At 45.0% G+C, this 26438-nt stretch overlaps 1 protein-coding gene across 19 annotated transcripts in view; it reads left to right on the forward strand.

The window, feature by feature from the left end:
* Positions 1 to 26438, forward strand: part of TJP2 (tight junction protein 2) — a 110119-nt gene that overhangs the window by 34140 nt on the left and 49541 nt on the right. For 6 of the 19 annotated variants that reach the window (XM_080669200.1, XM_080669199.1, XM_080669185.1 and 3 more), the window contains exon 1: positions 8596 to 8744. The exons of 12 other annotated variants lie outside the window; for them this stretch is intronic. In XM_080669200.1, coding sequence (XP_080525326.1) covers positions 8685 to 8744 — 60 coding nt within the window. In that variant the 5' untranslated portion in view covers positions 8596 to 8684. Of the gene's footprint in view, positions 1 to 8525; positions 8745 to 26438 lie in introns of those variants that run through there. One more of the 19 variants, XM_080669188.1, reaches the window with a different exon arrangement.

Here is a 26438-nt window from a genome sequence, read left to right on the forward strand (position 1 = left end):
GAAAGAGATTAGAACACATTAACATAATTAGGTTGGGATACAAATAGGGTAAAGGGTCCACACTTGTGGAACCCTGTGCTCACACTGTCCATGCGTCCTGTTCTCCCCGCAGTGTCTGCTTTCCTAGATGATGGTCCCAAAGAACAGAGTTGAGGTTGAACAAGGGTCTCAGCACATAGAAGGTATCTGAAGCCAACTCATGCTTGCTCTATCGGAGGAATGCAGAGCAAGAATGCCTGGCCAGTAGCTGTAGCTCACCAGTGAACTGTGTTTTATCTGTGTCGGCACAGAATATACTTGAGGCTAGAACTGGACATATTGAATGTCACCAATGATGATCAATTTAGGGATGACATAGCTGTCAATCAAGAGTTAATATGAGATGACCTTTACATATTGTTAATATTTTATTAAATAGGAAATACTTATTAACAATAAAAATTCAAAGTTACACAATACTTTATATTATATCTATAATTATAAGTAAGTTATTTATTAAATTTATTAATATATTTTATGAAATATGATTACTATTTAAGATTTACTTTGTCCTTCCATCCCCTTCTATTAATAATTCTTATTTGTTTCATTCTTTTCACCTGCATTTAACACAATAGTTATTCTGTTTATTAGTATCTTTTAACACATCATACGGTTACTAACTTACTATCAACACTAGACACATCTTATGAATTCTGCCTGAGTCTCACTAGCTACTTGCTTCCTCATTATCACTGCAAAATAAACCTTAGGAGTTTCATCCATTTGGTTTTTCTCCTGTCCTCTATACCAGTTTTAAAAATAACTTTAAATAGAAGAATTTATTTAGCAGATTATAGCACTATATTCATACAAATAGGAATATTATGCAGATAAAAAATGATGATATCGCCATGAAAAAAATAGTTAAGCGGTATTCTTATGTGGAATAACAGGTAGCAGAAAAGCATGTCTGGCATAGCCCAGGTGTGAGAGGTTGCATCCGATGTCTACATGCTTACCTGGTCAGAGAGGTAGGTACCTGGAAGGATGCTCTTCCTGTCACTTAACAGTAGTTTGCTCTGGATAGTGACTTTTGTTTGTTTGTTTGTTTTTGGTTAATCCTCACCTGAGGATATTTTTCCCATTAATTTTTAGGGAGAGTGGAAGAGAGAGGAAAAGACAGAGAGAAACATCGATGTGAGAGAAACACATCGATTGGTTGCCTCCTGCACGAGCCCTTATCAGGGCCTGGGCCGGGGAGGAGCCTGCAACTAAGGTACGTGCCCTTGACCAAAACTGAACCTGGAACCCTTTGGTTCGTAGGCAGATGCTCTATCCACTGAGCAACACCAGCTAGGGCTGGATAGTGACATTTTAATTGCATGGTGCTACATTTTTATGACCTACTGTATGGTTTGGGTAAATAAACAAGTATCAGTTATATAAAAATGATTGAAATCCAGATTATATCTGCCTACAAATACATATGTAAATAAACATAAAAAGAAGCGGAGGACTAGACCTTTTTTTTTGTAGACCAAAGACAACATTTTGCAAAGAGAAAATTTTTTTCTGATCTTCAACATGTTTTACCTTCCTTCCATAGGGTAATCTTCCATCCTGTATCAGAGAACAACACTGTCCCTTTAGCAGAATTTCCCAAACCTCCCTCACGATGAGACTCACCTGAGGCTGAATGCTAAAAATATCAATTCCCCAGGCCCTTTTCAGACTGACTGAATCAGAATCTCTGGGGATAGGTCTTGGATGCGTCAGGAGATTCTTATCATCAGAGGCATTTAGACTCTCTGCTATAGGAACAGAAATGTTAGCAGCCACATTTCCCATTTTTATTGAATGCCTCCTGGAAGTGCCCAGGCCAGGCCAGTTTCCTTTGTTTTAAGAGGCTGTGCTAATTTGCATGGCTGCCCTGGAAAACTATCTGTTTGCAGCCTTTTTCTAAGGCCCCTTTCAGGTCTGAGACTTCTTTGAAAATGTAGGAGGCTCTTCAACAACTTTAATCTGTGTCCATCAGGGATACTGCATTCTTAGGGTTAGACGATTCTGGTGATAATTTTTTAAAGCAATTCACGTGTTGCCAGAGGCCCCTCTGGTTTCCCTGGAAGGCCTGTGTGCCTCATGCAGACAGTCCCCTGAGCCACTCTCACCTCAGATTCCCTCCCTGGCCTGTGACATGAGGGCCTTTTTACTGGGTGAAAAGGCTAACTTACTGATGTGTTTTTTTAACAGGTACTTATTTAGGGAGGGGGAGCTCTGAAATCCAGTTAGTCACCAGAACTATGTTTGAATCAAAGGTTCTAATTCACTAGCTCGTGGGCTGGAGTGAGATGGCACTGGTGGCACTTACCTTTTTAGTGTTGCACAGCAGGTTTTGAAGACGTGGGGCCGCAACGCTATTCAGTTGCTGTGTCAGCAAAAATCCCTTGTGTTCTGTTAAAAGGAGCCAGAGGGGAACAATGATGACAACAAAGCCCGCCTGCTGTAGGTGGAGGCAGTGCACCTGGGGACCAGCGAGCAGTGATGGGAATGGGCTTTGGATCTGACAGAACCCAGCTTGGATTCTCACCCACCTGCTCAGAGATGATCTCTCTGCTTTTCCTCTCTTCAGCGGTTTCCTCATCTCTAAAGGGGGCAGTAATGGCAAGTATGCAGGGACGCTGTGAGGATTTACTAGTTAGTACATCAATTGAGCTAAATGAGTGTTTGGCCCAGCTGGCTGGCACGGCTCAGTGGTTGAGCATCGAACTATGAACTAGGAGGTCATGGTTTGATTCCGGGTCAGGGCACATGCCTGGGTTGCGGGCTCAGTCCCTGGTGAGGGGAGCGTAGGAGGTAGCTGATCAATGATTCTCTCTCATCATTGATGTTTCTACCTCTCCCCCATTTCATCTCTGAAATCAATAAAAATATGTTTTTAAAAAAAGAGTGTTTGAAAGCTTTTGGCACATAATATTCATTTACTTGATCATTGTTGATCAGCATTTTATTTCTTCACTAGAGGCCAGATGCATGAAATTTTTGCAAGAGGAGGCCTTCCTTCCCCTGGCTGCTGGCACTGGCTTCCCTCTGGCACCTGGGACCTGGGCTTCCCTTGCTGCCCTGGCTTTGTCCGGAAGGTCGTCCAGTCTAATTAGCATTTACGCTTTTATTATTATGGATGCAGGGTTAAGAAGTGGCACCTGTCCCTGGAAGAGTATGGTTTCATATAGCCTGCAATGTAAACAGTGAAATAGTAAAAGCCGAGGAAACACAAGCCCAGTGCTCTGAGGACCCAGGGCAGCCTGCAGGAGGGGAGGAGCCCTGCTCTGTGCGGAGCTCTTGCCCTAGCACAGTGGTCGGCAAACTACGGCTGTGGCTCGCGAGCCGCGGTTTGCCGCTCTGTTGACTAAGGAGTTTGCCGACCACTGTCATATACTACCCTTTACCTCTTTGCACACAATATGCCACAATTGCCTAATCCTCACAGCTTCCAACTACACGGTAACATTAAGTCTAGTCCAGTGGTCGGCAAACTCATTAGTCAACAGAGCGGCAAACCGCGGCTCGCGAGTTGCATGTGGCTCGCGAGCCGCGGTTTGCCGACCACTGCCCTAGCAGGGCCTGTCTAGCCAGACTGTGCTCCAGAAGGTGCTTCTGGGATCTCCAGGCTTAGAGTTGAATCATGCTCTGCCTTAGCCCTGGCTGACTAAGCTGACCTTGACCTCTGCCTGCCATCCTGAGCACTCCCAGACCAGCCTCATAAGTCCCCTTAGAGTCTGCACGTGGGCAGCCTGGTACCACGAGGCCAGCCCAGACAACAGCCGTCTTCCAACCAGAACGCCCCACAGCAGTCCAGGGCTCATAATCCATCAAGCCCACTGCTGACTCCGAATTGCACAGCTAATTTTTTTACCCCAACTTTGTGGCCAGCTAAACCCACCGTATGCCTAGAAACACCCTGGGGAGGATGCTGGTCTTTGTGCCACGAGTAGGGAGAGGGTGAATGGAAGGCACCATCCATTGAGAACTGAGAACTTTCTCTCCCTGTGAGTCTGACTGCTTTGTTTTCATCACTTTTGCATTTACTCTACCATCTTTTCATTATAGTGATAATAGCAGCCATGTAATGTGTTACACCAGTAATAATAATAATAATAATAATAATAAAGTTAAAAAGGGAGAGCTGTGGATAACAGGCTCATTTGATTGTTTGGGATACTCTCCCTTTCTGCTATAGTCCTCTGCAGGCTTCTCTTATCCTAAGCAGACCACCCTCTACCCCCATCTTTTCATACCTTTGCACTGTTAACGTAAGAAACATTCAAACCTGTGAAGAATTTTTGTGCGTTTATTTGAGCCAAACTTGACAAATGCCGGGAAGCAGAATCCCAATGGATTGAGATAGTGCTCCAGAGAATGGCAGTTTTTCACCTTGTTTTATACATTAGAATCAGAAGAGGAGATGTAAGTGGGTTACATGAAATCAGTGGTGATAGATGATTAGGGAGGCGGGAGAAAGCAAAGGGCGGCGGGGAAGAGAAGCCTCTGGGATTGGGTAAAAAGTAAAATGATAGACACCCACTTCTTTTACTTAGGTGGATACAGGATAGTTAGTCAACAATGAACTCAGTAACAATGAGGGGATTTGAGGTCTCCACAGAGCAGGACAATACTTTGACATTCCAGTGATATGTTATTGTAGATGCAACAAGACAATACATAGACTAGGTTTAAGGTAAAGATTGATGACTGGTCAGGGAAGATACTGGTTTAGGGCATGACTACCCATCAGAAACCACATTTAGTTTTAAAAAATTTAATTTCAGACCATCCTTTGTGGTTACTTTAGGTCTCTTGAGTTTGCAAGGCTGCCGTGCAGGCCTTCCCTGAGCTCATCAGGTTAGCATGTGGCCCCTTTTCGTCCACAGCACTACGCTCTCAAACACTTGTTTCACAGTCAGCAAAATACTGAGCTGGACTCGACCTCTTTGCTTTAACTTAAGCTTGGCTCTCTCCGGAGGGCATTGCTTTTTAGTAGCCACCTCAAGGGGGTGCTTCCTACTTTAGATGGAAAGAGAACTCTAAGGAGGAGCTGGCTCTGCGGTTCAGGCAGAGAAGCTTGAACAAGGGCTCTGGGGCAGGAGTGAGCTTGGCAAGGTCTCAAAAGCAACAGCCACAAGGAAAGGCCAGTGTGGCTCCAGGAAGTAAGCTTGGGAGAGTGGAGGATGAGTTGAGGGTGGAGAAGGTAGCAGGGTCAGCTCATCCTAGAAGGTTGGATTTAGAGGCAGTCTTAGCACAGGCTGCTGTAACAAAATACCACAGCCTGGGTGGTCTCTTCATTCCTTGATTCTCTACTTATTCCCTTTATTTGGAAAGCTCTCCCCCCTCTTTTTGTCTCACAAACTCATTCCTGCCCATTATGTCAGTAACCCCATCTCTGGAAAGCCTTCTCTAATCCCCATCCCTTTAGTGTGGGTGAGGAACCTCTTCTGAAAGCCCTCACACCACCCTGAGTCAGCCAGGAATCTCAGAACTTAAACAGTTCCTCCCTCCTTCCCTCCCTTCCTTTTTTTATTATTTACTCACTAGTGACCCGGTGCACGAAATTCGTGCCCATTAAAAGGGGATTAATTAGAGGAAATAATTTAATATTGCTATTTGCCCTTTCTCTATAATAGAAGTGTCAGAGATGAAAGAAAATTAGTAAAATGTATATGAAAACCTTCCTCCTGTCAGAGTCTGGGGCTCACCACGGGACCCAGAGTCAAGTACCCACCCACCCACATGCACCTCAAAATTGTGTGAGACCCAGACCCGGCTGTCCCTCCCCCCCCATTGGGCTAGATCCAGACCCGGCCTGTCCCACCCTTGTCAAGCCCTGCTGGGCAGGGGGCATAGCCTCAGGTCCCCTGGCCTGGTGCCAGGTTGGGGGGGGGCATGGCCTGAGGTCCCCCAGCCCAGACTGGGGCAGGGGGTGTGCCTTGAGGTCCTCTGTCAAGCCCCGCCAGGTGGGGGACATGGCCTGAGATCCCCTGTCAAGCCCTGCTGGGTGGGGGGGCATGACCTGAGGTCCCCCGTCAAGCCCTGCCAGGAGGGGGGCACAGCCTCAGGTCCCCCGTCAAGCCCTGCTGGGCGGGGCGCAGCCTGAGTTCCCCCGACCCAGCACTGGGGGTGCATCTTGAGGTTCCCTGTCAAGCCCTGCTGTGTGGGGGGCACGGCCTGAGGTCCCCTGTCAAGCCCCACCTGGTGGGGGGTGCAGCCTGAGGTCCCCTAGCCCAGCACCAGGATGGGAAGAGCACCTTGAGGTCCCCCGTCAAGCCCCATTGGGTGGGGGAGGGCGTAGACTCAGGTCCCCTGGCCTGGCACTGGGGGGGGGGGGGTATGGCCTGAGATCCCCTGTCAAGCCCTGCCGGGTAGGGGACACGGCCTGAGGTCCTCTGTCAAGCCCTGTGGGATGGGGGAGGGCATAGCGGCTATAGCCTCAGGTTCCTGCTGATTGCTCGTTAAGGCTGCTTATGGGAACTGCAGCCATCTTTGTGACGGAGTGATGGTCAATTAGCATATTCCCTCTTTATTAGATAGGATTGCTACAATAGATGGAGGTCCCATAGGTAAGAGCCTAATAAGTCTTTTATCAGGAGGTTCTGGCTTCACAGAAGGCGTTAAATAATTTCCTGTTGGATAGAAAAGTTCTTTGGAGAAACCAATTCCAGGAGTGGCGTTCAAATAAATGTGCAACTCCACATATGGAACATATGGACTGTAAATTGCTTCTCCAAAGAGTTACATTGATTTTTTACTGCTGCTAGCAATGTTACTCTATTGATTGAATCATGTGTTTTCAGCCATTATCTGAATCAGAACTATTTATTGTGCCAGAATAGTGGTCTTTCTGCTGTCTGAGTATTTCATCATGTGGAGCAGTGTAGTCCATTAGGACTCTCTGTGATCATAGGAATATTCTGTATCTACACTGTCGTATATTGTAGCCATCAGCCACTGACTGAGCACTGGAAATGTGACTTAGTGTGATTCAGAAACAGAGTTTTTCACTTCCTTTAATTTTAGTTAATTTAAATATATTAAATATCCACATGTTCCAAGTGGTTATCATTTTGGACGGCATAACTCTAGAGAGAGAAAAGGAATAATTGGGCAGATGTAATTGCCACATTCTGGATTCCTTTCTTCCTTTTTAAATGCTGGTGGTGTAAGCTCATCCCTAAGGTGTGACCAGTTCACAAAGGCTGGCATTGTTATTATGAGTCAGCACCACCTAATTTGGGAAACATTTTTTAAATGGTGCTCAGATCGGGAGAGTAACACCTTACATCAGGAATACAACCGAAACCTCTAAGTCTGAAGACCTGAAGGAAACTGGGCAATGTTACTCACTGTGCTTTCTATTCAGAGGCAAGCACTTAGCGACTGACTGTAAAGGAGGCCAGGAGCCTGACACTTTCAGAGAGGCATCGGCCGGACTTGTTTTTCCAGGGAAACTGCCAAACTTGTTTTCATTAGGCAGGAAGTGAAGCAACTTTTCTGGGAACGAGCCCAACGTGTGTATCCGATCAGACCTTTTACCTTTTACCTTCTGCTTGTGAGTCTAGGTCGAGTTTTGCTTTTCCATTTAAGAGAAGAGCAGGGTGGGCTGCAGTTTTTTCCTCTTCCAAGGTGGTTTCCTTGGATTTCAAATCCAAAGTCATATTTGTAATCATTGTACCTGTTTTGATTCTCCAAGTAATCTGTATGCCCTTAAAGGAAGGAAGCTTTTTATCTTGCACAGATTTTTTGTCCATAGAGTTCTCTCATACGAGTAAATGTACTGAGTTGCATTAGATGAAGCCTGCCATTAAGTACTAGTTATATGTGACCTACTGGTAGGTAGCCTTCTACAAGCTGATGACGGGAGGGAGTTTGTCTCTTTATTTGGAGTTGTTGGAAACGTGTCAAAGAGATAACCTCAAAAGACATGTCCTCAAAATCATTTTTATTATTTAACACCAACATCTTCTACCCCTGGAATTCAGGTAATCAGTTGTGGAGCAGAGAAATGTGTTAGCTGGCCAGGCAGGCCTCTAGGCTGGACAGAAAACTTTGGAGTTTCCCCGGCTCTTCGTATCGGAAGAGAATTGAAGAGGCTCCGCAAACCTCTCCAAAAAGTGTTTGTACAGGATGCGCACGCGATCCCAAGGTTAGCAGGCCAGCCCACCGACTCACAGCCGCAGCACTGCTCACAACTCACCGCGCTTCCCGGGCGCGCGCGCTTGGAGCGAGACCTGCTGGCCCCAGTGTGCGCCGCGGAGCGAACCATCGGGCCGGTCGGGGGAGGGTGGTGGTGCGGCCGTGGGGGCGCGGGACGCTACGGTCACGGGCTCCCCTTGCTGCCGCCGCCGACTCCGGCTCCTAGCCGGGCGTCGCGCGTGACTCGTCCTGCTGCGGGGGCCTTGGGGGCGGGGCGCCCGTGAGTCCTCCCCTCCGGTCGCGCAGGGGGTGGTAGCGGCCCATTTGAGAGTTTCCCGGGCCTCTTGGCCAACACAGAGGCGCTGCGCTCGGGCGGGGGGCGGACCTACGCCGGCGCCGCGGGAGGAGGGACAAAGGGGTGCGTCCCCGCTGGCAGGCACCCAGGCTACAAGTCGGAGGACCGACCCGCAGCGCGGAGAAGGAGGAGGAGCGGGGCCCACGCGGGACCCGCGCCCGAGATGCTGGTGCGAGGAGATCGCGGGTTTCCACCCCGGAGGGAGCTGTCATGTTGGCACCATGTAAGTGCCCTCTTGCGCTCATTGGTGGGGAGAAGGGTCGCCGAGAGTGAACCTGGGAGCGCACGGTGGGCTTCCCAGATGTGCTGTGGGAGCTGGGATTCCCTCCCACTCTGAGGAGGGCTGAGGGCAGGGGCTAGGCAGGGGGCCTCCGGGACTCCTGGATTCTTCTCTTCCCCTGGACTCCTGGATTCTCTTCTCTTTTCTCTTCTCTTCTCTTCTCTTCTCTTCTCTTCTCTCTTCTCTCTTCTCTCTTCTCTCTTCTCTCTTCTCTCTTCTCTCTTCTCTTCTCTTCTCTTCTCTTCTCTTCTCTTCTCTTCTCTTCTCTTCTCTTCTCTTCTCTTCTCTTCTTCTCTTCATCACTTGGGTTTCAGATTAAGTCACTGAGTAGGGGAGACTGTCTTGAACTCTGTCTGGGATCCCTGCTACCTTGGAGGCATCTCTTGAGCCGGTCTGTCATCTGCTGTGTGGCTTTGTGTTTTCCCTCTGTTTCAACCACACTCTGTATTTGATTAAAGTTACTGGTATATGTGTGCTTGAGGCAGACTGACAACTCTTTAGAAACCAGGATCTTCATTTCTCCCTTTGAGTCAGCTGCCTCTGCACTCACTACACGTAAAAGTTGTTTTCAGCGGGGAATGGAGATGGAGCTTCAGAAGAAACCACAACAAGGGAGCGCCCAGTGCTTTCTACTCTGGCATTATCTTACCTGTCATTAGTTCCTTCTCTTCTATGTCTTCATTTGTCAGGTTTCCGCTTTTACACAGTAGTTGAAGCTATAAATAATCAGGGTTTTGACAGTGAATACTCCAGAGCTTAGTAATGGACTATGCCTCCCACCTCTATTTTAGCTTCAGTTCTCCGGTGGCAGCTGTGTGCCCTGAGTAATGGCTGTGGTTTCCCTGCAGTTCCCAGCTGATTCTTACCATCCTAGAAACTGCCCTCCGGTCACACACTCCCTTCCCTCTGCCCAGGGCACCCCAGCAGAGAGGGAAAGAGGCCCTCTTCTCCAGGTGTGTAGGTGGTCTGTGCCGGGTGCGCTGACCGTCACTTTGGGAGAACAGGGTCCTCTTTGTCAGGACCCCTCTCAGAGGAGATCGTGGGTGGGTAACATCTATACACACCTGGGAAAGGACATGTTTTAAGTGAGAAGTTAGTAGGAGTAATTGCATTTGTAGCAAAGTGCCACGAGAATGAAATTTGTTTATTTAATACATGTTCACAAACAACTTCACTTCAAGTGTGGGGAATACAAACGATAAGAGGGCACCTCTACCACATTCTTGTTGGGGAAGCATGCAAATAACGAAGACTGATGGGTTCCAGTGAGGAATACGGACCCAATGCTGCAGCTTTCCTTTTGGGGAAGGTGAGGGGTGGGTGTTTCCTAAGGCGGCAGTGGCTTTGGATATGTTTCTTGAGCTTTGCCAGAGCGGCTGCCAGACATTGATGAAGGGGAATTTTCTTCTCGGAAATACTGCCTGTAACTTTTTTTCCCTGGACGGGGCAGCTAATAACGTCATGAGCACCTCCTGTGCTCATCACCGCGGGTGGTTTCTGGATGAGCCACACTCAAATTCTGCCTCGAAGTGTCTCTGTTAGACCTGAAAATTGAGCACTGTGTTTCTGCAGCCCACGCTGCTGGGATACCTGAGGCTGGGGCAGGGAGTGTGCAGGACAGAGAGATGTCCTGTGTGCGTTCCCTTCAGGGATTCTGGCTGGGAAGAAAGGGTGGCATTTGAACAGATACCTTACAACGTAAGCCAGTGTAAAAAGATGGGGCTAATAACGCCCCCACCTCATGGGGTTAAGTGAGGACTGGATGAAATACTGTAGGGGGCCTGGCATGTAGTGGGTGCTAAGTAAATGGCAGCTAGTAATACGAACCATAAAGAGCTCCCTCTATGTACGTGTTGGTTCCAGGGCTGATAAGGGATGTGGGATCTAGAAGTATAAACAGGAGGTGCCCCGTGGGTGTCCAGGGGAAAGAGGAAGAGTTGCTTACACTCTCTTGAAAGGCCTTGAATGCCAGTAAGAGAACTTTAAGTGGGGGTTGGGTGAGGGGATGGAGGAGAAGTCATAAAAATCCCTGAAGTGAACCAGTTTCCCAGTAAACACTCCAATCCCTACACAGGGAAATATTACTATTTTTGAGGCACTCATATGCTTAAGACCAATGAATTTTTATACCCCCCCCCCCCCCCCCCCGGGAATAGCGTTTACTAGGACTTCTCCCTACATTTGTTTAACTTTTGATCTAGTTTTTTGTACATTGACAAAAGGTCACAGGCCAACCATTTATCTTCTGCAGAAGTGCCTGGGAATGCAAGGGAGGTGATAACATTCCTACAGTGACTTCTGAATTTGCAAGGTTTTCTGTCCTGAAGGTTTTTTTGTTTGGTTTGGTTTTTGTTTTTGTTTTCTTAGGAGGCAGATACGTTCTTGAAATTGTAGTTTAAAAAAGTCATGCAGATTTGGTTTGGGAGTGGCATGAAGTGTAGGCGTGCCTGGGGTGGGTGAAGAGGTAGGAAGGGTTAGTAATCACTGCTGAAACTTTCAACATACTTCTAACAAGAATGTGAGCCATCTGGGATTTTTTTTTTCTTTTTTTTTTTTTTTTTTTTGCCTAACCCCTGAAACAAATCCCAGTAAGGAGTTGTGGCTTGAGATTAAATTGTCTAGGTTGGGAGCTTACTTCCTATAACATGCCTCATTGATGAATTAGACCCTAAGCAGTTATCAGGGGGTCAAAAATTTGCTGGCCAGGATGGCCTTGGGCCAGCCAGCCTTGGTGTTGAGAGGCATTTTTCCTGGAAAATTGGGTGGGTGGGGCAAAATGATTCTCTCGGGTGTTTTACTGAGTTAGTTTCTTGATCCTCAATCCAAGGGGTATGTAAGGCTAAGAAACAAAGACTCAGGTCAGAATTAACACGTATTTATGGGTTAAAAACTTCAATGTTTACGTGAGCTTTTTTTTTTAAGGTTAAAAAATCCTCTCTAAAGCAACTTCGGACCTACTTCACCCCCACAAGAATTTTTGTCATGACCCTTGTTAGTAGATACCTAAATAGCTAGCAAATTTATGAGGGTCTGGGGTGGTATTTCCATTAAGCATTTTTGAAAAGACGGTGCAACAGCAACGGGAAAAGTTCCCAGGTACTCCGTCCCAACATCTAGTGTTGATGATAAGCTGGATCCAGTCTGGAAGGCTACCTAGGAAAGCAGTGATGAAGCTTGGACACCGCCCACATTGTTGCAGGACAGGCGGAGGAGCTCTGAGTTGGAAAGTGCCTGCTCCCACTTTCTTAATTTGATTAGGAAATGTGCTTAGAATAGCCCATGGTGACTGACTGCTAAACTTGGCGATTGACTGCTAGAGCCCCACAGGCCTGCAGAGACCTCCCAGCGAAGGTGCCAGTTTCATTTTGGGTCTTAAACGATTGGCACCTCCATCATCCAGCCAGGCATTGCACCCAAAGCTTCATCAGCCTCGATGACCTGTGAGCTCAGCAGAGAGACTAGGGACTGGCATATGGAAAAAAATACCTAAGAGTTTGATTAAGCGTTTTGTCTGCCTCTTTTGCTGTCCTCCCCGGACTGTGTTTTCCAAAGTGTGCTTTACAGACAGACTTGCTGAGAGGGACATACCCTGTCTTTCCATTACTGTGCATGAATATTGTACTTTCAGAATAAAAAAACATAAAGCCAGCTACCTAATTAATTTATTGAATGGATTAGGTTACTTACAAGGAGGCAAAAATAAGTGTTAAGTAACAGTTCAGTTTAAGAAAAACAGTAAATTATTAGGATGAGCGGTATGAGACTAAGTCAGAAATCATGAAGATAGTCCTTCAAATCTAAGACTTGGGAAATACTGTGACATTTATGGAGAGCTAGGTATGCCTTGACGTCACCTTCAGGAAAGTTGGGCACAGAATGGCCCAGGAAATCCAGGAAGGTTGAATTTGATGGATTTTATGTCTTAACGTGTGCATCTTGCTCTTGTCCACGGAGCTCTCTTACTGTTATTGAAGACTTTATGAAGCTCTTTAACATCTTGCCCAATTCTCATTCCTTTCTCCTCTTCCTATAAGCCATTGTGTGAGCAGTGTTTAATGTTTGTTGGTATGGCGTTTACAGGGTAGAATGAAAAGGCCACTCCTGAGGGACGTTACCCTATTATCAAGTGCATCTCCTTTGCCATCCATCAGTGCCCAAGAATGGAGAGAGCTAGTCTCTACCAGGTGTAAATGCATTTAATTTGAAAAGTGTAGTTTCCATTTGTCTGTGAAGTAAGCTTTAGCAAGGATTGTCATAGGAATTAGAAATCTTGAGATAGGACCAAAGTAATCCTGCTTTGACCTAGAGAAATGAGTGATGTGAAGCTCACGTAGGTAAATAAAACCAGGATAGAAAATGCTTTGTTTCCGTCACCAAAATCCCTGCTTGTGTTTGTTCACGCACACCATTTTTGAAAAACCCTAAGCCTTCAATTAGTAACTTGTACTTTAGTCATTTTAAATCAGTACAGATATTTGTTTAGTGCCTCTGCCAGGTAGTTAAAGTTAAATCAGGTCTTTAACCTTAAAAAGATAACCAAACTTTCCTGCATCACTTGCATACCATTGTAAGTTGCAGACCATAGGAAGATACATTTTTGTAATGTTTATTGTAACTTTCAGACTGAATTCTTAGCCTAATTATAATATTCATGGATTATAATTTTAATTTATGTTTCTTTTCTCCCAATATTGTTTGTGTGTGTGTGGCGGAGAGGGGGGGAGAGCAGTGAGATTTGGGGTTGCAGGAATGGTACTGGTGGAGAAAGCATATTCTTGGTACATCTTCATGACTGAAATACATGTTTGTATTTTAGGAAGCTGGATAAATCAAAAAATTTCAAATTATACCAGAAATCATGGCAAAGAATACAAATGTTCACTAAACTTTACAAACTGTGTGCATATGTAATCGTAGATTTAGAAATCATTAATATGGTGATTACTATTTCTATTGTGGACTTGAATCATCCACATGAAATATAAACATTATGTTTGCAAGAAAAAAATGGGCTTTTGAAACTTTAATTATAGTGTGCCTCATCTGATAGATACCCTGTGTAAACATGGGACTAAATATATACTGTAGCTATTTATTAACAGTATGTGACAATATTGTTAGTCACACATCAGAGGTGTTCGGAGGGAATGTATATAACACATTGTGGGAGAGAATTATTGGAATAGTTGTTGGAAAATAACAGTTACTAAGCTGCAGTGAATAGATAATGATTAAAAGCCAGTTATATCTTTGCCATTGTAACAAAGAAAGCTTTGGTAGAGAGGAGAGAATACAGCAGGTACCTGAGTGGAAGGTGAGCAGGGGAAATAATGCTTTCTTGTCATCAGTAGGAATTAATGAACTCTTCTACTACATGCATCTTCTAGGACTTTTGTTCTTCCCAGGAGGAAATAAAGTTCCGAATTTAGCTGCCTGTTTTCATTCATTGAGAACCATTTGTAATCACAGTCTGAAAGGAAGTGTTTCCCGTTCGAGGTTGTGGGGTGTCTTTTATGCTTATATAGCAGTGCGCCTCTGGGTGGAATGAACTTGACGATGTGGAGCAGGGGAATGTGTGCTGTGAGAAACCAGGAGCCCATTCCCAATCCAGGGAATTAATTTAGCAAAACTAACCATTTCTGGTTTCGAAAAGAGCAGTCCTTTAGAAGAAACTTCCTGGTGAGCTCATTCTTAGGATCCCTTTCCTCCCTAACCCTTCTTCACTCAGGCTGAATCAGCCGCCTTCTCGCCTGTGATTGGTTAGTGTGCACATGCTAGTATTTATTAGAGCTCTTATCACCTCTGCCAGGGCCAGTCACTTCCGTTGGCCGGGAACCCCTCCCTGGTCTGAGTCATCTTGGAAACCCCAGAAGACAGGCAGGCACATTACTAAGTACCACCTCGAACTGCCTTGATTTGGGGAGGGCTTGTTGCATACACTAGTAAGAATTGAAGATGCATTGAGAAGTTAGAAGAGTGGATTCCTGGCATTTCTACAGTGAGGAGATGATAGTTCGTAAGGGAAAAAAGGTGTAGAATTACATACAGACCGTTTTTGTGGGGGCATATCAGCTCTGCCACTAATTAGCTGGGTGATTTCAGCAAGGTAAGCAATTCTAGTTCTCAGTCTCTTTGTGGGGAAATGAGCTGTTATGGTTGATGGTCTCTGAAGTCTTTTCGGTGTTTAAGTTTCTGAGGGTTCTAAGTGTTTGGGTGTAAAGCCTGGAGAAAGAACATCCTATATAATAGCCTAATATGCAAATCGACCAAACGGCAGAATGACCAGTCACTATAACACGCACTGACCACCAGGGGGCAGACGCTCAATGCAGGGGCTGCCCCCAGCCCGCAGGCCCCAGGCCAGCCAAGGTGGGTGTGAGCTGGGGGGACCCTCCCATCGCCCTGCTGGTCGCCCTGCAGATCGGCCCTGATCACTGGCCAGGCCTAAGGACCCTACCCGTGCACGAATTTCATGCACCAGACCTCTAGTTCTAAATAATTTCTAATAACTCTTGTCATCATAAAGTGTTCCCAGGCTCCGTTACAACTTTTGTGTTTCTTTTCTTTTCTTTTTTTTTTTTTGTCTTTTAAAAAGAGGCCCGTGTGGCTCAGTTGGTTGGGTGTTGTTCTTTGTACTGAAATGTTGCTGGTTCCACTCTTGGGTCAGGGCACATGCCCAGGTTGCAGGCTTGATCCCTCGTAGCTGGTGTGCAGGAGGCAGCCGATTGATGTTATGCTTTCACATTGGTATTTCTCTCTCTCTCTCCCCCCCTTCTCTTCCTCTCTCTCTTAAAAAATAAAAGTCAATAAACTGTTAAAAAATAAAATAAAATAAAAAGAGATCCAGTGTGTTCTCTCTGAAAGGTATTGGTCTCACAGACAAAATGGGAACCTGAGTGGCTATAGTTGTTTAGCTCATGAAGTGATGGAAGGATCTATTATTCAGTTGCAGCTTAAATAATGTACCAGCCCAGTGCGTGCTGGATTCTTTTCCTTACTCTGCAGCCCAGGCAAGCAAACAAAACCCTTATTTTCTCCTTCCTCTTCCCCTCCACCCTTCCCAGTAAAAGCGGCATACTGGGAGACTCCAGCACCCTCTCCTTTTCCATGGATGTCTCCCCCAGGGACCCCATGGCTGTGGCATGAGGGTGGACGGTAAGGCAGGCCTGCAGCTGGAAGGCCTCTCTGATGTGTTCTTCACAGAGGCGCTGAAGATGAGCCTACTGGGTACTCTTGCGAGACCTCCCTGTTCACTAGTGTAAACAAACTCACTCACTGTCCTCTGGGTCTCGGCATCCCTTCAGGCACCCCTGAGTTTTTCTGCCTGCCTCCATGCAGAGTACTTCGCCTACCTTGGGCTGGCCTGTTTAGTGTCTGGGTGAGTTTTAAGAGGGGAGAGAGATTTGTGGCCTCTTAGACACCCATTGACATTTTCCAGAAATGGAACTGGAAGCATTTGTGCTTTTCCGTCTGGTGTTGTTATTGTTAGAGTCTAAAAACAGGCAAGTGGCGACACATGGAAATGAAGAGGCTCTGAGTTCATTTTGATTATCAGTGGCCTTCTTTCTCGCAGTACCTAAATTCGGATTTTAATCAAAGGTCCGGGAGAAACTTTTAGTCTACTGATAACTGCTTAGGCGCACAGTTTGCAGATGTCTTTACTCAAGAGGCAGAAAGAGGCAGGAAAGGTTGACTCAATTTAACCCAAAAACTGAGGTTAAAAAAATTGGTCTGAAACTGGGAAAAAATCCCCCATGGAAACAGTGGTGTTCTGAGTCTGTTCTCCCGAGCCTGCTCACTCACCCTGAAGCTTTTTCTATATTATTATTTTTATGGTGTTTCCTTGAAGTATAGTTTTCATACAGTAAAATGCACAAATCTCAAGTGGAGAGCTTGGTAATTTTTTTTTATTGTGGTAAAATACATGTAACATGAAATCAACCATTTTAAAGTCTACAATTTAGTGGCATTTAATTCATTTATAAAGTTGTGCAGCCACCAGTTCCAGAGCTGGATGAGTTTATACATGGATGAGTTTATACATGAGTGCATTCACCTGTGTGGTTACCACCTAGATCAAAAATAAGAACTTTCCATCACCCTAGAAGGTTCTCCGGCCACTTTTCCGACTGTTAGCACCCCACTTGCAAGTAATAGTTTTGCTTGACCTTGATCCATGTACATGAAATCAAGATTTTGTGTGTGGCTTCTTTTGCTCACATGACCTTTGTGAGATTCATTTGTGTTGTAAGGTGGCTCCACAGTTCTGTTTTATTGCTGAGTAGTATTCCACTGATATGAATTTATCATAGTCTGTTTAGCCATTCTTTTGTTGGTAGGTATGTGGGTTTATTGTCAGCTTTATTTATTTTTTTTTCCTATTGTGAATAAAGCTTCTATGAACATCACCTACACCTTGTTTTATGGACTTACTAGTAAGCACATAGTTCTTTTGTGTGAATTCCTAGGAGTAGAATTGCTGGGTCATGGCTTAGGGATATGTTTAACCTTCATTCTGTAATTTATTTTTTAAATGTGTTTTTTATTGGTTTTAGAGAGAGAGGGGAAAGGAGAGGGAGATAGAAACTTCAATGATGAGAGAGAATCATTGATCAGCTGCCTCCTGCACATCCCCTGGGGATCTAGCCTGCACTCCAGGCATGTGCCCTGACTGGGAATTGAACTGTGACAGGACGATGTTCAACCACTGAGTCACACCGGCTGGCTACTCTGTGATTCTTGAGACTTTTTTTTATGAGTATGCTTGAGAAATTATAATTTGCAAGACTCCAAATTAATGCAGAAACTGAAAGGTGACTTAATTCTAAGACCTGCTGCTTTGATGTATAACTTTATGAAACTTAATGAGTGTTTTCTTTCTGAAGTCATCCTGACTTGTTAGCTTTTAACAGAGTAAGTAAAAGGTGATCTATAAATCTGGTTTATAGATGGGCTAAAGAGGATATTCCTTTTCCCCCCTCTGTCTTTAAGTTTATCTTTTGACAAGTGAAATGGGGATTATTTTGTGCTGACAGCATGCTCCAAAACATGGGCAACAGTGGCTGTCCTCTTCCCAGCTTATATTATGAAATATGAGCTATAATGTATTGCTCTTTTATTTTTATTAAATTTATTGGGGTGACATTGGTTACTTAATGTATTGCTCTTGAGACATTTAAAAATCTTGAGTCAATTTTGGCAAAATCCTCCCTATAGCGATAGCACATGTGGAAAGAACTGAGTTTTTCTAATGTCTGACTCATCTCTCATTCACATAACTCTGACCAATGTTACCTTTTTAAGGACCTTACTTACTGTAACGGTTTTGAAAAGGTGGTTAGCTAGAAACAGATGGACCAAGTGATTTATCGATCCATGTTTTATTTTAGGCTTATATCTGTAGTGTTATTTCTGAAGGCTCCTTGCAGAGAAATGTAAAGCAATAAGGAAAGCAAGGATTTGAAGTTCCCAGATAAGCATGATCATTAACTTCGTTTTAGCCACTGGTTTGGCAGGCCAGGGCCTTTGCAAAATCTTCCTTAAATTTGAATGTGCTAGAAATATATTGACAGAATCCCCTGTTTGATCGCTTCTTCGCCAGACTTACCCAGTCGGCTAGGGCTGACAATGGACGTCCAAACAGTTCACAGTGGCTAATACAATGGACAAAGGGCTTCACTGTTTGGAGAGTGGAAAGTGGAGCTGAAGGGGAGCTTCTTAAGGGCATTGACCTAATTCACTCCTTCGACAAAAATGATTGGTTTTACATATAGATGTCCGCTCTGTCTACCAGTGTCACAGCTGGTGGTGTCACAGCCTGGAGAAGGAACCGTGGTGCCGCTTTGTGTATTTTTGTGAAGTACAGCCTTTATTTCTATTTGATAATATCCTTAAACAAGTTTTTTTTTAAAGCCTAAGTAAAGTTCTGCCATGAACTCATATTCCACCAAAGTTGGGGGATTGAGAAAGGCAGCAGAAACTGCATCACCACCCATCTGGGTCCCAGAAAACTTGCTCACCGGGGGGAATTGGTTCGTCACCCACTTTTCAAAGATAAAATTCTTTGTGGGCCTTTTCCTCTATGAAACGTGGGGAACCAGAGCTGGGTTAAAAATAAAAACTAGTTGAAGCACTGCTAAATATCAAAATTCTGTGTTTGTGATTTACTTTGTCCAGAATACACATCGGCGATGCCTTTGCTATTTATGACCACGGATATTTGCAGCCAGCATGCATGGCCTCGGAGACTCTCTCTGGCCTATTAATAGAAGAGGCACAAAGGGGAATGTCCATGTCATGGTGGGGGAAGAGCTCATTGGGCTTAGTAGCAAGCGCCAGCCAACAATTGCATTGTTGTTCTGAGTTGTTGAGAGTGATTCGATGATTAAATATAAATGTTGACCTGATTGGAATCTATCCCAGCAATGAACTGTTCTGAAAAAACCGCAGTAGCATATCATTCCACCAGACTTGTTCTTTGGGCTTTATATTTGGGATAATGATTTATGCAGTGAAGTGTCATAAAAACTGGGGCGCTGTGGTGTCTCTCAGTCTCTTGTTTGTTTCCTCTTGGGTGTATTGACTCGATGTGTCGCCTGCTACATGGACAGTCCCATTACCTTTATGGGAAGCAACATAAGCTTTTTTTTAAAAAAAATATTTTTTTATTGATTTTAGAGAAGAAGGGAGAGAAAGATAGAAACGTCAATGATGAAACAGAATCATTGATCATTGCTTCCTGCACATCCTCTACTGGGGATCGAGCCTACAACCCAGGCATGTGACCTTGATCGGAATTGAACCTGGGACCCTTCAGTCTGCAGGCCGACGCTCTATCCACTGAGCCACACCAGCTAGGGCCAACATAAGCTTTTTGGTTGGGATGAATTGCATCAAAACGAATGCTTGGAGACAGAGAACTCCGCAAAATGACCCCAGTTAGACATAAACTTCCCTGCACATGTCTGTCCTTTCGGAAAAGTGGTGAGTTTTCAGTGAGGCCTGGGTTCTCCCTGGAGTGGGGAGGGGGGCTCAGTTTCACGTTGAGGGCAGCTCTGGCTCTTTGCATTCTTAGGCAGAGAATAGTTGCTCAGTAAGTGAAGGAAGGCGAAAGGAGAAGGTGGGCCCCAGAGGACTGAAATGTGGGCAGCATGGGTGTGCATTCTCTCCCCTTTCTTCCTAGTTTCTCTGCCTCCCAAGAAAGCACTTTGCAGGCGGCTTGGGGATTATTGGAACCTGAAAAACTTTGCATTATTGGACTGACAGATCGAAAATGTGCATTGATGGGGATTGTAAAACAGCTCTGGGCTGTGTGCTTATTTTCTATAAATATTATGGGTGTGTCAGGGCAGGCTCCCTCCAGCTGACTCCTGAGGTTTGTGTGAAACGCCCGCTCATGAGGGAGCCCAGGGCACAGGCAGATGCAGCTGGTTTTGCTCTGTGCCCTGAGACTTCACTTTTCTCTCGTGAAGTGAGGGAAGGAAGCCATGCGGTTGATGTCGTGGTAGACCCTTGGTACAGGTCTGGCTGAACAGTCTCAATCAATTGGGGGCAGGTGTTAAAACTCGCTTTTATAGGGGAAGACACTGAGGCTCAGAAATGTTAAAGTAACTTGCCCGAGATCACACAGCTTGTGTGACTGGGAGGGAATCTGAGTCAAGGTCCATGTGACTCATTTGAAACATGCAGGTTTTTGCAGTTGCGCCAGCCTCAGCTTTTCAGAATCAGATGCGTGAAGAAATAGGGGGAGACCTAACAGACAGCATCCCTCTGTTGATTGTTAGGAGTTTAAATATTATCATTGAACATGTAAAGGATCCCCTCCCCCCTTCCCCCCCCCCCCCACCGCTGCCTGCCCAGGAATCATGAGTGACAATAATATATCAATGTTAAGAGATTGAGTCCTTCTTTAGTGACCTCTTTGTGTCCACCACTGTGTGAGCCCCCAAAGACTCTTATCAGATGAGTAAGACAGCCTTATGAGGAAGTAGATTACATAGACAACTAGCTAAAATCACAGTTTTATTACAGAACATTAAGAATATGTCTTACCGCCGAAACCGGTTTGGCTCAGTGGATAGAGCGTCGGCCTGCGGACTGAAGGGTCCCGGGTTCGATTCCGGTCAAGGGCATGTACCTTGGTTGCGGGCACATCCCCAGTGGGAGGTGTGCAGGAGGCAGCTGATCGATGTTTCTCTCTCATCGATGTTTCTAGCTCTCTATCCCTCTCCCTTCCTCTCTGTAAAATATCAATAAAATATATTAAAAAAAAAAGAATATGTCTTACCAAGTGAAAGTCTACTTTTTTCAAGTTCACAGTCTCCAGTTAGAAATGACTGTGTCATTCCATCAACTCTCCCCACAAAAGCAGTGGTTAGGTGAATGGCTACAAAGCACATGGGTTGTGGAATTAGAAAGAGCATCTTACTAGTAGATACGCTATGTTTGGGAATTTGCCTGTTAAAGGTCAGAATTCCATCACAAGTTCCCTGAGGGTCAAAGTACATCTTTTAAAATATGAAACACCTCTAAAAGGTTTAGGCCACCAGACACTCACACTTACGTGTGACATAGGACAGTCAGGTTGTTCTGATATGTATCTGATACCATGTGCATTGATAGAGTAGGAATTTTTAAAAATGTTTTTATTGATTTTTTAGAGAGAGGGGAAGGGAGAGGGATAGAAACAAAGATGAGAGAGAAACATCATTGATCAATTGGCTGCCTCCTTCATGTCCCCTACTGGGGACCGAGCCCTGCAATGCGGGCACATGCCCTGACCGGGAATCGAAATGATGCTCAACCACTGAGCCACACCAGCCGGGCAAGTGAGAATTGTGAATGGGGATACAAGTGGGGGTGACTTTTGGAGCCAGAACATTTTGGTGATGGAGCAAGCCATTATGGGATGCCAGGTGTTTGCCTGTGGATGAGTGGGGTAGGAGAACATCAGAAACCAGAGCGACCAGCCCAAGGGGTAGAAAGAGCAAGGAAATCTCTAGAAGTTATTTCTTCCCTGTTCCTTCCTGAGATGCTGCTCGGGGTGCTTTTGTCTCTTCCTCACCTCCTCCTGCCTGGCTTTCTCCCCCAGGACCCGGCATGGATGAGGTAGGTGTGCTCCCACGGACAGCCTGATAAGGCTGACACTGTATGAAATGCCGATTCTTGGTTGTATGCTCAGCCAGGACGGATGCAGGATATATAATTCCGATCGGATTGAGTTGGACTTCATGGTGGGTAGTGGAAACTTACAAACAAGTTTCTTCCAACGCAGGTTTGCCTGGGCCGTGGGTGCTGCATCCTCGTGGTGTTTCTGGGAGGTGCCCAGACAGCAGGAGGTCAGGAGCCAAGGTTTCCCCTCCTCTGTGTCCATCACGTTTCTTTGCAGAGACTTGCCCAGTACGTGTGTTGATAATACTCACACATGTACTTAATTATCTACTTTGAGGAAAATCTGAAGCACGATTTTGATCTCAGGCCAGCTTCCCCCTCAGAACGTGTTTGGAAATGGTGGACAAGTTCAGATTTTAGATTAGGTAAACTATCCCCAGGGAAGTTCCATTGTTACCAAAACCAAGGGTAGTGCCCTTTGAATTGACCTAACTTTTGGATTATGTACGAGCCGAGAACTTACTCATTATTAGTTTAAAAAGAAGAAGAAATACACAGGCAAACAAAACAGGATTATCCCCAAATGGAGACTGGCTGCTCAGGACAGTCCTGAGGCTTGTCGAAGGTAGAAGTGAGGAAGGAAAGCAAAAATCAGAAAGTGTGTGCACTTCCTTCGGCACCAGTGTGAGCACCTTGCAGGAAAGGACCAGGTCTGGGTGAACAGACACCTGCTCATCAGTCATCTGCCACTAAATTTTGCATAAGTGGAAACTAGGGATTGGCAAACTACAGCCAGCTGCTGGTTTGGTTCTTTTTGTTTGTTTTTCTGCCCACTAACTAAGAATTGTTCTTACATTTTATAATGGTTATATTTTATTCATTCATTCAATTATTTAATATATTTTTGCAGAGAGGAAGGGAGAGGGATAGAAAGTTAGAAACATCTATGAGCGAGAAACATCGATCAGCTGCCTCCTGCACACCCCCTACTGGGGATGTGCCCGCAACCAAGGTACATGCCCTTGACCGGAATCGAACCTGGGACCTTTCAGTCCACAGGCCGACGCTTTATCCACTGAGCCAAACCAGTTAGGGCTAATGGTTACATTTTAAATGGTTATGTCAGTATCTATATAATGCTAAAATATATCAACTATGTGGCCCTTTAAGAAAACTTTGGCTGGCCCCTGGTTCAAAACTCCTAGAATTTCTCGCATGTTCTTTTGCCATCATGGAATAGTCATGTCAGGATGCTGACCTGTGAAAGATTCTGGCTTCACAAGGATGCTCTTGTCCGAGGTCCCTCTTGGCTGTGGTAAAGAGAAAGAGAGAAGGGGTTGGATGGGTGTGCCAAAGGGCTGGTTTGCTTCTGGTTTCAGTTGAGGCAGGTCACAGACTGATAACAGGGGCCAGCTGGGAAGTGCTGAGTATAGACTTCTTCCAGGCTAAGCAGTAACATCGGTGAAAATGTGAAGAAAGTATGCTTCAGAGTGCATTTTGTTTTTAGGATTTTTTAGAGAGAGAGAAAGGGAGAGAGGGAGAGAGAGAAACATCTATGTGAGAGTGAAGCATTGATTGGCTGCCTCCTACACGCCCCCTACGGGGGGTTGAGCCCACAATCCAGGCATGACTGGGAATTGAACTGGTGACTTTTCAGTGCACGGGTTCACGCCCAATCAATTGAGCCATACCGACCCGGGCAGATGGACACTCTGGATGGTGCAATTTGTTCCCTTGGTCCTTGGACTTAATCTGGGTGTGCACCCACTTATCAGAATGCCTAGTAAATTTTTGTGACGTGCCCTGATACGGGTTTCCTGGCCACCCGTAAGTAATGTGCCGCAAAGGTGCCTTTGAAGCCTGCCTTAGAAATGATAGTTCTTCATTCTCTCCTCACAGTAGGAGATCTGGACTATGCCTAAGCCCGTGGCTGGGCAGCGTGCCTCAGCTGCACGGGGAACCCGTGCCAGGTCTCCCTCGCCTCCTCCCCAGCTCCTGTATCCTGCCAGGGCTGCCACCTAGCTTACATTTCTTCCCTGCTTCCTAGTAAGATGAGCAGTTTGGACTCAAATTGCTAAAAACACAAATCCACTGATCCTACCTCAGACTTTTTACTTATTTTGCTCATTAATGAGGCCAAGATCCTTCCTGAGACCCCGGCTCCCCCCTCTTTCTACACTTGCTTGCTGGCCCCTTGATTTATGCATGGGAAGGCAGGACCGTGTGTATTATCCTCACTGTTTGAGTCTCCAGGGCTCGGTACAAAGCCTGGTATGAAAGAGGTGCTTAATAAATATTTCTTGAATGAACTGATGGATGGATTCCGCTTTCCACGTGAAATTTTAACTCTTGTAACTTTTTCCTGGAAAATGATGTTCTTCCACACCTATAATTAGGTCCAGAGATCAACAATTGGAAAGTGTTATTCCTCTGAATATCCCACGGTGCCCATAGCAGGGTCAGAAACACTGTAGGGTGTTGATTGATTGTAATATGCTTTTGTGTTTCCATTTAATGTTAAGGAACAACAACTAAAAGTATAATTGTTCCCTTTTAGTCATCGTCACTCCTTCACTATTTGCACATTTACTTGGCCTCTTATAAAAGCTATAATGGCGGGATTTTATTGTAATTCTTAAAGTTTGAAGGGAAACAGTCTCTCCCCTTTTATTATTGCGCCACCTAGTGGATTATGTCTGTTTATTGTGCAGTGGCCTTTGCTGATTTCCTGATAAATATATATTCAAAAAAAGGGGAAATGCTGGGAACTTTTTTTTATGCTTTAAGACTGCATACAATTTCTGCCCACAGTTTATGTCACTAGGCAGAAATGGATTTTTTGCATGTTACCAGCAAAAGAAAACAATTGAGTTGGGAGAAGGGTGTGTCCTACACATTTTTTTCATGGACTGTCAGTTTAACTCAGTTTATGTATTAATGGTAAACAAGATACTAGATCAAGAATGAGTAGTTCTTTTTCTAAGTTTGGAAACAGCTATCTCAAACATCTGAACTTCTTTTTCCTTTAAATTTTGTCATGAGGAAAAAAATTTAGGAGACTGTTTTTGTGCAACTTGCTTTTCAGTTTCATCTACTCTGTTTTTTTTTTTTTTTTAAATATTTTTTTATTGATTTTTTTACAGAGAGGAAGGGAGAGGGATAGAGAGTTAGAAACATCGATGAGAGAGAAACATCGATCAGCTGCCTCCTGCACACCTCCCACTGGGGATGCGCCCGCAACCAAGGTACATGCCCCTGACCGGAATCGAACCCGGGACCCTTCAGTCCGCAGGCCGACGCTCTATCCACTGAGCCAAACCGGTTTCGGCTACTCTGTTTTATTATTAAGTCAAAGTCATTAGCAAAGCGTGTAGGTTTGCTTTTTCATTATTTTTAATAGCTTGTCATCTGGGTGGGAGGTGGATGCAGGAAATTCCACCTTTCTTTCCCCTTCCTGCCTCTGGTCTTTGTTGCCCCTCCTCTTAATGGTGTTGTGTTCTAGTACCACCGAGAATTCTTTTGTTTTTCTCCCTCAATTTCCAGGAGATGCAGTGGACACGCAATGTGCTAAACACACTACACAGGAACACGTCCCATTATCAAGTTTATGATGCTTTAAATATGTAACAAATACTTATGCATTTGAAGCTATAAATTGTAAACTCTTTAATCATATCTATAGATGAATAGTTCAATATACAATGTCTTTTATATTCATGTTTTCAAACTGTCATTTGCTCACTTTTATCAACGACAAAGAGTTCACAATCTCCCCTCCAGGCACTCCCTCCCCCCGCCCCCCAATCTTTCTTTTTTTAAAAAAATATTTTTTTTATTGATTTCAAAGAGGAAGGGAGAGGGAGAGATAGAAACATCAGTGATGAGAGAGAATCATTGATCAGCTGCCTCCTGCATGCCCCCTCCTGGGGATGGGAGGTGTGTGTAGAGGGGGCGTGCATCTTCTTACCCGTATATCCTAGGCAGGATTTGAGATTGTGCTTTTCTAACAAGCTCCCAGGTGTTGGCAATACAGTTCGTAAAGGTGAGGGTCTTTATGGTCCTGCCTTTATTCCCCAGTCCTGAGAGGAAAGGCATGCCTTTGAGGCTCAGGATGCTGTGTGTGGGCTTACTGGCTCTCAGGGGAAGGAGCAGGCACATTGATAAATGCCAGGAGCATTGTGCCTGGGAGGGACAGTTTACCTTGGGTGTCTCATACAGGACCAACCCTGCTGGCAGGACTCACCCGCGGACTCTAATCATTGTTTTTCTAACCTGCCTTTTGCCAGCTAATAATTTTCTCTATCTTGGTGCCTGTCATGGGGTGGTGGTTGTGTGTATGTTTGTTTTTTTAAACTGAAGCTATGTTTTAATGTTTTGCAGGCTTAGTCAGGTTGAAAATCATAAAGTAGACAGGGCTGTGTCTCTGTTGGCAAATTAGCACCTTCCTTTTTGGCTTATTAATGCCTTTGCAATTACAAATAAGGTCTGTTTAAATGATAATTATACTGTGCTGGTCAGTGTACCAGA

Source organism: Plecotus auritus (assembly GCF_963455305.1).
Source record: "Plecotus auritus genome assembly, chromosome: 5".
NCBI classification, from domain to species: Eukaryota; Metazoa; Chordata; class Mammalia; order Chiroptera; family Vespertilionidae; genus Plecotus; species Plecotus auritus.